General features: G+C 35.8%; 1 protein-coding gene across 1 annotated transcript; it reads right to left on the reverse strand.

Moving 5' to 3' along the window:
- Positions 1–400: 400 nt before the first annotated feature.
- Positions 401–9933, reverse strand: LOC104101789 (ABC transporter G family member 9-like). Its single transcript, XM_009609306.4, has 4 exons — positions 9691–9933; positions 2750–3542; positions 1884–2221; positions 401–1291 (listed from the first exon to the last, which is right to left on the reverse strand). Exons 1-4 carry the CDS (start codon positions 9796–9798, stop codon positions 635–637), a joined length of 1896 nt encoding a protein of 631 aa, XP_009607601.1. The 5' UTR covers positions 9799–9933; the 3' UTR covers positions 401–634.
- Positions 9934–10722: the final 789 nt, after the last annotated feature.

Below are 10722 nucleotides of genomic sequence, written 5' to 3' on the forward strand. Positions count from 1 at the left end.
TACTTTTACTTTTATTTCTTAATCAGCTTAGAAGAAAATTATGATTGTTAAGCCAAAGTGAAAGAATATTGAAAAACAAGACAACTTGGAGTAGCTTTTATACGGACATAGGATATTATCTAAGCATGCCAAAAGTAAATCTCGCAATATAAATATTTTGATTAAATTTATTTCTTGTTTGGTTGAAAGTATTAACTAAAACAAGTATTACTTTTATACCAAAAAATTGGTGTAACATATCGTGCACAGAAAGTGGATTGATTATCCAAAGTTATAATCCTAGTTGTCCTGGTTGTAATGCCAGGATTATAATCGTGGGATGTCGTGATTTTGATTCAATGTCAAAATTTCAGATCAATACTACACTTGGAAGTGATAAAACAAAAGAGAAATAATGTAATGGTAAATTTTGCTCAAACTTTCGATAGACGATCTAGAAATCGAAGAGTTAGATATTCTATCGCTGGTTCTTTGGCATATCGCTGCTAGTCGGATAGTACATATCTCAGCAGAGAAAAAATCGAAATTACAAATGGAACACTTACTGATACCAAACTAATGTTTGCTTTTGATTAATGCTCATCCTCAGTTCTCATCCTACAATGATTTCTCCTATCTTTAAGTAAAAGCAAATCTATTTCTTTGTCACACCAATCCTCATAAGAGCAACATAAGCCAAGAACCTGTAACCCAAAAGCATAATAGCCAATGCAACCACTGAAATGCCCTTACCTCCGAGCCCTATAGTCTTTATCGAAGGAAAATCCTCAACAAGACATGTCGCGTTTATTGCACATGTATATGTCTCACCTGGACTGTACTGGGATCCTAACAAGAGCTTGTACGCATACTGGCTAATTGATACGTACTTGATCCAGGCAATGAAACTCGGGACATGTTGAACGAAGTATCCTCCAGCTAAGGTGAACGATAACATGATGACTGAGCCGAGTATTGTGGCCGATTTTTGGTCCATAACCATTGCACCAATAGCAAGTCCAAGTCCTTGGGAGACTAATACATTATAGAGGAGGGCGAATAAGGTAGAGAAAAAGTGCCCGGCGGACAGTTTTAGGCCAGCCATAAAGTATGTTATAACGACGAAAATTGTTGGAAGGACTAGCTCCATTGGAAGGTCACCTACAGTCCTAGCGATGAAATATGCCGAGAGTCTGTACATTCCTGATGATCTTTCTTTTTCTAGCATCATCCTCTCTTGTGGGAAGGTAAAAATAGCTTGGAACATAGGATAAAACTCCCAGAAATTCGAGTAGAAGAACAGTAGCCCAATCTACAACAGTTCAAAATAAGTAGGATTAGTAAACCTGGAAATAATGTACGTTACTTGCTAACAACAACAACCACCCAGTATAATTTCACAAGTGAGGTCTAGGGAGGGTAGGATGTACGCAGCCTTACCCTTACACTGGAGGGGTACTTGCTAAAACAGGTTAAAATATAAAAACTCTTTACACCATCAGTATACATAAGTTAAATCCTTAACAAATTACTATTTTTTTTAGTTTTTTCCCGGATAATGGATTCAAATAATCCCATTACATCATTTTTCAGGTCAGTACAGTTGGACTATTGAAGGGGAGTCTTGGCGTAACTGAAAAAGTTGTTGCCATGTGACTAGGAGGTCACGGGTTCGAGCTGTGAAAACAGCATCTTGCAGAAATGCAAGGTAAGACTGCGTACGATAGATCCTTGTGGTCCGGCTCTTCCCGGATCCCGCGCATAGCGGGATCTTAGTGACCCACACTGCCCTTTTACAATTGGACTATTCTTTCATTATTACAAGTACTATTTTACCAGTTCAAATACACATAATAATACCCTGCTTTGACTAATATTAACAAGGTTAAGTACCAATTAATTACCTGATCTTGCAAGTTACTAGATTTCCACCATAACAATCCACACAGGAAAGACACCACCAAGACTTGTCCAACCTTGAGGCCAGAGAAGGACTCGTGTTTTCGTTCTTTCATCCCTCTTCTAAATAATACTGAGAATTGCTGCCACCAGGTATTTGACCATTGATTGAATTTCTTCTCATGTAATTTATCAGCAACCTGATGTTCATCAAATTGTTGCAATTGTTCCTTCAAGTTCTCTGCTAGATTGGTTCTGAAAGCAGCTACTAAAGTTTGCTTGATTGATGCTGGATCTTCTCCAGGATCATCTGATGTTATGCGAGGATCATCCGATAATATACCTAACAAATTATATCGCACAAATTCATTAATCAAGATACCAATTGCTAAAAGAGCATATATTACATGAGTGATGATTTTGAAAATAATCGCCAAGCTATGAACGAGTCTGCATCAATAGAGAATTGATCATACAAGTCATAGGAAAGTTAAGGAAAGTCCCAATACATGAAATAACTGTCTATTTATAAGGAATTTGCTCCTACAAAATTCTTAAACAACTATTCTCACTAACAGATGACTATAACAGTGAACTCTTACATAAGCATAAACAGCCTTCATTATAGGCTTGTGCATTTACCATTTTTATGCATCAATTCTGCATCTATAGATCATATATAACAGAATAATTAGTCGAATGAAAACAGAATTTCAAGGTACTTTAGTAAAAGGTGGCTCGAGCCATAAGAGCCAAAGTACTTCAAAAATTCTGTGACATGCCTTTAAAAGGGTCAGATATGTGACAGTATTCCAATATAAGATAACACAAGACTCTAAGTGAAGCACAAAAAGAAGTTACATGAACATACCATTTGAAAGATCCAATAAGAAGTCCGAGGGATTCATAGCGACTAACGGGGAAAATCCAACGCCAGAAAAATATCCCATCGCATCCTCACCTCTCCCAAAATATAGGGGATTTCCTTCAGATAACAGCAACACTTTGTTGAACATGTAAAATAGCCTACTCGAAGGCTGATGTATTGTCATGACAATAGTCCTACCGCCCTTCACCAAATCCCTTAACGTCGACACAATCCTTTGAGCTGTAGTAGAATCAAGCCCTGATGTTGGTTCATCCAAGAACAACAAACTCGGATTAATAAGCATTTCTTGCCCAATACTAACTCTTTTCCTCTCCCCTCCTGAAATTCCTCTCAATAGTGGACTTCCAATAATACTATCCTTGCACCTTGTTAATCCGAGCTGAGTTATAATTGCTTCAGCATGCGCAGTTTTTTCCTGAACTGTAAGAGTTCCAGGCAAACGAAGGAGAGCAGTGAATACGAGTGTTTCTGTCACAGTAAGGTGAGGGTAAAGAACATCATCTTGTGTCACGAAGCCCGTGTTACGCTTCATGGCATTGGAAAATGGCTTGTTGTTGTATGTTATGGCACCATCAAGATTGCCATGAACGAGCCTGCCTCCTAATCCTGTTAGTAGAGTTGTTTTGCCACTGCCTGAAGGGCCTAATATGGCCAGCATTTCACCTGGAGAAACTATACCTGAGACACCTTTCAATATTATTTTCTCTTCTTCTGATTTAGAGGATTTGATACACCCTTCTTTCACAAGCTTAATCTTGTAAACAACATTCTCAAACTGCAAGATTTGATCACCCAAAGAATTATTTAGAAAATAACAGAAAACAATAAATTGAATGGATCAAATTAAAGAAGCAACTATTTATTAACTTGATAGCTTCTATTTCTTTTTTGTGAGAACTAGCATCTAATATGATCAGCAGTTTGAGCTGAGAAAAAGGTTCCTATTACACTTTAAGATCATCTAAACAGATAGGAATATTTTGGCTACGTTCTATGTGGCTCATATTAAATAAAAACAAAAAATAAATGAAGAAAAATGGGATTAGAGGTGCCTAACGTTGGTGACAACTTTGTTGAAGAAAATGGGAGGTGCCTACCGTTGTTGAATAAAAATGGGAGGTGCCTAACTTTATTGAAAATTTTTAGGACTAAATCAACAACAAACCATCTTCTTTGTAGTAGTTGGATGACATCTCTTACTATAAATAGAGACCTCCATTCTTCATTTCAATTACACCAAAATAAGAGAGAAGCAATAGAAGTTAGAGGAGTAATCCACAGATTGTAGTATGTGAGATAAATAGTGAGTGTAAGTAATATTGTAGTGAGGCGTTTTAAATAAAGAGTGTTATTTCTTTCAAAATTGTAGTAGTCTCTTGACACTACTAAATTGTAATATTATAGTGGTTATCTTGCTCCGCTCGCGTATTGTATTTTACCCATTGAAAGAGTTGGTGTCATTGTTACTCTCTTGTGTTATTATTATTTATCGTGGATATTATTCCTGGGCGGGATTATTATTTTTTCCAACAACGTGGTATCAGAGCCATGGCATATAATGGTACGCTGTCTTTTCAGTACCCCAGTCTCACAAAAGATAATTATGAGAAATGGTGTCTACGTATGAAAGCCATTCTTGGCTCTCAGGATGTGTGAAAAATCGTAGATAGAGGGTATGCAAAACCCGATAATGAGGAAGCTCTGCCTCAAAATGAAAAAGATGTCTTGGCAAAGACGAAGAAGAAGGATCAACAAGCCCTCACGCTCACCCACCAATGTTTGGATGATGCCATGTTTGAGAAGGTGGCAGATGCTACCACCTCAAAGGAAGCTTAGGGATTTTACATAATTCTCTTCAAGGAGTAAACAAGGTGAGGAAGGTAAAACTTCAAACTCTAAGGGCTGATTTTGAAGTTTTAAAAATGAAAGAATTTGACTGCATTTCGGATTATTGTTTAAAAGTGAAGGTTGTTGTAAATCAATTAAGAAGATACGGGGAGGACATAGAAGATGTCAGTATGGTAGAAAAGATCCTTCGCACTTTAACACCTAAATTAGATTTTGTGGTGTGTGCTATTGAAGAGTCTAAAGATTTAGACTTTATGATGGTAGAGCAATTGGATGGTTCTTTACAGGCCCATAAAGAAAAGATCAAGAGGAGACAAGAAGTGTCATTGGAGCAATTTCTTAGAACTCAGGCATCATTTAAGGATTATGAAGGTGAAAAGAGTTATCGAGGAAACGGGCGAGGCCGAGGCCGTGGTGGTAATGGAAGAGGAAGAAGTAACGGTAACAACTTCAACAATGAAGTTAAAATCCACCAGACATTCAGAGGTCGTGGTCGTGGACATAGAGGAGGAAGAGGATGTGGCTACTACCAAGAAAATAATGGACAAAGGTATGACTAATCCAAAATTAAGTGTTATAATTGTCATAAATTTGGCCATTACTCTTGGGAATGTCGTAGAAATGTTGAAGAAAAAGCTAACCTTGTTGACGACAAGAAAGAAGAAGTTGAGTCAACACTGTTGATGACACTCAAGGAAGAAGACAAGGACGATTGCAGCTCGTGGTATTTGGACAATGGAGCAAGCAATCATATGTGTGGATGCAAAGAGAAGTTTGTGGAGATCAATAAAACAGTGAGAGCTAATATGTCCTTTGGAGATACCTCAAAGATTCAAATTGAAGGGATATGTACGATTCTGATCTCCTGTAAAGATGGTAGTCACAAGTTAATTCAAGATGTTTATTATGTGCCAAAATTAAAAAGTAATATTTTGAGTTTGGGCCAACTTCTTGAAAAGGAATATGACATCCACATGAAAAATATGCATCTTTGGCTTACAGATTCAGGTGGAATTCCAATTGCTAAAGTGCATATGTCAAAGAATAGATTATTTTCTCTGAATCTTAAAACAATTGATACAAAGTGCTTGAAGGCTAATGTGCAAGATGAATCATGGTGTTGGCACATGCGATTTGGGCACTTGAATTTTAAAGCTCTAAAATCAATGTGAGAAAAGAACATGGTACATGGGATACCATCAATCAACCATCTCAATCAATTGTGTGAAGCTTGTCTTCTTGGAAAACATGCAAGGAGGAGTTTTCCAAAGTATTCCATGTCAAGATCAACCAAACCGCTTCAGCTTGTTCACACTGATGTGTGTGGACCAATCAATCTACCTTCCTTTGGTAAAAGTAAATACTTTCTACTCTTCATTGATGAGTTTAGTAGAAAGACTTGGGTTTATTTCTTGAATCAAAAATCTAAAGCTTTTGCTGCTTTTAAAAATTTCAAAGTACTTGTAGAAAAAGAAAGTGACTATGAAATAAAAGCTTTAAGGTCCGATAGAGGAGGCGAATTTACTTCAAAAAAATTTAATGACCTTTGTCAATCTCATGGAATTTGTCGCCCTCTAACGGTACCTTATTCACCCCAACAAAATGGAGTTGCAGAGAGAAAGAATCGAACGATTCTTAATATGGCTAGATGTATGTTAAAAGCTAAAAATATGCCCAAGGAATTTTGGGCAGAAGCTGTATCTTGTGTAGTTTATTTGAACAACAAGTCTCCAACAAAGAATCTTAGAGATCAAACCCCTCAAGAAGCATGGAGTGGAAGAAAGCCAAGTGTCAAGCACTTGAGAATCTTTGGGAGCATAGCCTATGCTCATGTGCCATATCAAGGGAGAGCGAAGCTTGACGATCGAAGTGTCAAGCATGTGTTTGTTGGCTATGATACGAGTTCAAAAGGCTACAAGCTATACAACCCAAGTAGCGGCAAGATGGTGGTAAGTCGCGATGTTGAATTTGATGAAGAATTGGCATAGAATTGGGAAGCTCAGGAAGAAACTTCATATGATTTTCTTCCATACTTTGGTGATGAAAAAGAACCAGAGACCGTGAAATCTGTGCAGGATACAACTCCACATCCTTCTCCAATAAATGTTGCATCTCCCTCTTCTTAAGAAAGTTCAAATGAACAACCGCAAAGGATAAGGAGTATTCAAGAGCTCTATGACGACACAAAAGAAGCTACTAATTTTAATTTTTTATATTGTCTCTTTGCTGATAGTGAACCAATGAATTTTGATGAAGTTGTTGAAGACAAAAGGTGGAAACAAGCCATGCAGGAGGAGATCGAGTTAATAGAGAAGAACAACACTTGGGAGTTAATAACACTTCCCAAGGGTCATCGAGCAATTGGAGTTAAATGGGTATATAAGGCAAAGAAGAATGCTGATGGAGATGTGGAGAGATACAAGACATCACTTGTGGCTAAAGGCTACAAGCAAAGGCAAGGTATTGATTATGAAAAAGTCTATGCACCTGTTGACCGCATGGAGAAGATTCGTTTGCTTATCTCTTTGGCGGCACAAATGAATTGGAAGATCCATCAACTAGATGTCAAGTCAGCTTTTTTGAATGGCTATCTTGAAGAAGAAGTCTATGTTGAACAACCATTGGGCTTTGTGGTAAAAAACCATGAAGATAAAGTGTTGCGGTTGAAGAAAGCTTTATATGGATTAAAGCAAGCCCCACGAGCATGGAATAGTTGCATCGACAAGTATTTTCAAGACAATGGGTTTACTCGTTGTCTCCATGAATATGCTCTTTACCTTAAAGTTCATACTAATGGAGATATCTTACTTGTTTGTCTTTATGTTGATAATCTTATTTTCACGGGTAATAATCCAAGTTTGTTTTAAGCTTTTAAGAAAGATATGTCTCGTGAGTTCGAGACGACAAATGTAGGGCTCATGTCATACTACTTGGGCCTAGAAGTGAAGCAGAAAGAGGATGGAATTTTCATCTCTCAAGAAAGCTATGCGAAAGAGATCTTGAAGAAGTTCAACATAATCGATTGTAACCCCGTGAACACATCGATGGAGAGTGGGACAAAATTGTCCAAGTTTGATGAATCAAAAGTCTTGTAGGAAGTTTGAGATACTTGACTTGTACCAGGCCAGAAATACTCTTTGCAGTTGGAGTAGTAAGTCGCTTCATGGAAGCTCCTACCTCCACTCACTTGAAGGTCACTAGAAGAATTCTTCGTTACTTAAAAGGTACGATCAACTTTGGGTTATTTTATTCTACTTCTAATGATTTCAACCTTATGGGATTTTGTGATAGTGATTATGCGGGAGATATTGATGATAGAAAAAGCACAACTGGCTTTGCATTTTTCTTGGGTGATTCTGTTATTTCTTGGAGTTTAAAGAAACAGTCCATAGTTACTCTTTCGACTTGTGAAGCCGAATATATAGCAGCAACATCATGTACATGTCATGCTATTTGGCTAAGAAGATTATTGAAGGAGCTCAATTTGCCACAAACTGAAGCTACAGAGATTTGTACTGATAACAAATCTGCACAGGCACTCGCCAAGAATCCGGTGTATCATGATCGAAGCAAGCATATAGATACAAGATATCACTTCATCAGAAAGTGCATTGCCAAGAATGAAGTCAATCTCAAATATGTGAAGTCTCATGATCAGGCTGCAGATATCTTTACAAAGCCTCTTAAGTTTGAGGATTTTCAGAGATTGAGATCAAGTATTGGAATGAAAAAGAAAAATCAAAATTAAGGGAGATATTTGTGGGGCTCATATTAAATAAAAACAAAACATAAATGAAGAAAAATGGGATTAGATGTGCCTAACTTTGTTGATAACTTTGTTGAAGAAAATGGGAGGTGCCTAACTTTGTTGACAACTTTGTTAAAGAAAATGGGAGCTGCCTAACTTTGTTGAAAACTTTTAGGACTAAATCAACAACAACATCTTCTTTGTAGTAGTTGGATGACATCTCTTACTATAAATAAATACCTCCATTCTTCATTTCAATTACACCAAAACAAGAGAGAAGCAATAGAAGTTAGAGAGAGTAATCCATAGATTGTAGTATGTGAGATAAATAGTGAGTGTGAGTAATATTGTAGTGAAGTGTTTTAAATAAAGAGTGTTATTTCTTTAAAAATTGTAGTAGTCTCTTGACACTACTAAGTTGTAATATTATAGTGGTTATATTGCTCCGCTCGGGTATTATATTTTACCCATTGAAAGAGTTGGTGTCATTGTTACTCTCTTGTGTTATTATTATTTATCGTGAATATTATTCCTGGGCGAGATTAGTATTTTTCCCAACACGTTCTTTATCGATGCGAGAGCCGAGATATCCATTGCCGAGAGTCGTTTATGTTTCAAAAAACAATGTATAAACTCTTTACACCATTATATGGAATATAAGTTAAATCCTAAAAAGAAACAGAACTTGATTAAGAAAAATAATTATTCAGTGCATTCATAGTGACAGATTAAAATGGCACTTATTTATTTCTACTTCTGAATTCTTTGTGCATCTCTTTTCTGTCCCCAATTATCTATCAGATGTCTCCAATTTAACAAAAGTGAAATTAACACCTACTGCATTTTTGGGCCAAAAAAGTTGAAAATTTAAAGGAGACAAAAAAAAGAGAGGAACAGCTATACTGATACAAAAGGAAATAGAATTAAAGCAAGGTAAACTATTAGTGCCGAGTCAGCCAGCATCCAACATTCCTGGAATTCCGATGAAAAGGGTACCACGGTGCACGAGGCATCCCGCATTCATGGATGGTCGGGGAAGTGCCGTACCCCAAGGAATGTAATGTAGAACAATCTATCATAATACAAGCATTAATTTCAGGGTTTACACCCGTGACCTATAGGTCGCATCAAGACATCCACAAAATTCCGATGAAAAAGAATATGAAAATCTTATTACTATCAATGTAGAATTGATGTTTTTAAATCTATCATCACCTTTATATAATCTTATCGGATTAAAGAATTGATAAATACATGCATGCAAGTTTTCTCCAGAAAGCAACTATACTAGTATCAGTTTTTATCATATGAAATATTCAAGAATTACCTTAAGAGTAACAGGACGATTAGATTTCTTGAAAATGGCTGCACTTTTAGATTGATCAGCGCGCAGATTTTGTTGATGGAACGGTATATTCGCCATCTCTTGTTCCATGTTTAGAGTTCTTGGCCTTCTTCTATTACTTTCTTGAAAAGATTAATAGACTGAAAACTGGTAAACCCAAAAATCAAATATATATAGATGAATCTGATGATTTTGTTGTATTCGAAATTCTTGGGAATACGAATGGAGTGATATCTAGAGGGAATGGAGAAATAATAAATGTTAGTAGAAGCGTAGCAGGACTTTAGATACGCATGTTATTAGGGAATGAAGACTAATTAAATATGAATAGTTGACTAAGTTTTAGTAGGATTTTGAAGGTAAATCACAATTTTATTTGTATTTCTTAATTATTCGTGCGACATATATAAGAGAATTGAAAAAGGCGGCGGGCTGCACTTGGCAGTAACAAGGGCTAGTGTACATATGTTCTTCGGCCTCCCTTTTTTTCTTTAAAAAACAGGCGAAAATCTTTTTTTGGGGGGAACGGATTAAGAGCCCGTTTGATCAAGCTGTCAAAACTGTTTATTTTAAATAGTACTTTTGTTTAAAAGTACTTTTCGAAAAAATACTTTTGAAGAAAAACAAATTGTGTTTGACTAATTTATTTTGATAAGCAAATTATTTTTGACCAATCTTTTCAAAAAGTACTTTTAAGTGTCAAATTACGAAAAAGGACAATAAAATTTTTTCTTTACAACCAATATTATTTAAAACAAAGAAATAAATTTAATTATTTATTAAATAATAATTTAATTAGTTTTTATATTATTTAATTAAAAGATTTAAATAAAAATATATATTAAACCTTTTTTAATCAATATAGTTATCCAAAACATAATATTAGGTATCTAGTATTATTACCTATTGTTTAAATAATGAATTGAATATATCAAAATATGTCATTAATTCAATATAAATTAATAATTTACTCCATAAATCACTATCTAAATAAAAAAGAAGAGGTCTATTTAT

This window comes from Nicotiana tomentosiformis, chromosome 6 (genome assembly GCF_000390325.3).
Source record: "Nicotiana tomentosiformis chromosome 6, ASM39032v3, whole genome shotgun sequence".
NCBI lineage: Eukaryota > Viridiplantae > Streptophyta > Magnoliopsida > Solanales > Solanaceae > Nicotiana > Nicotiana tomentosiformis.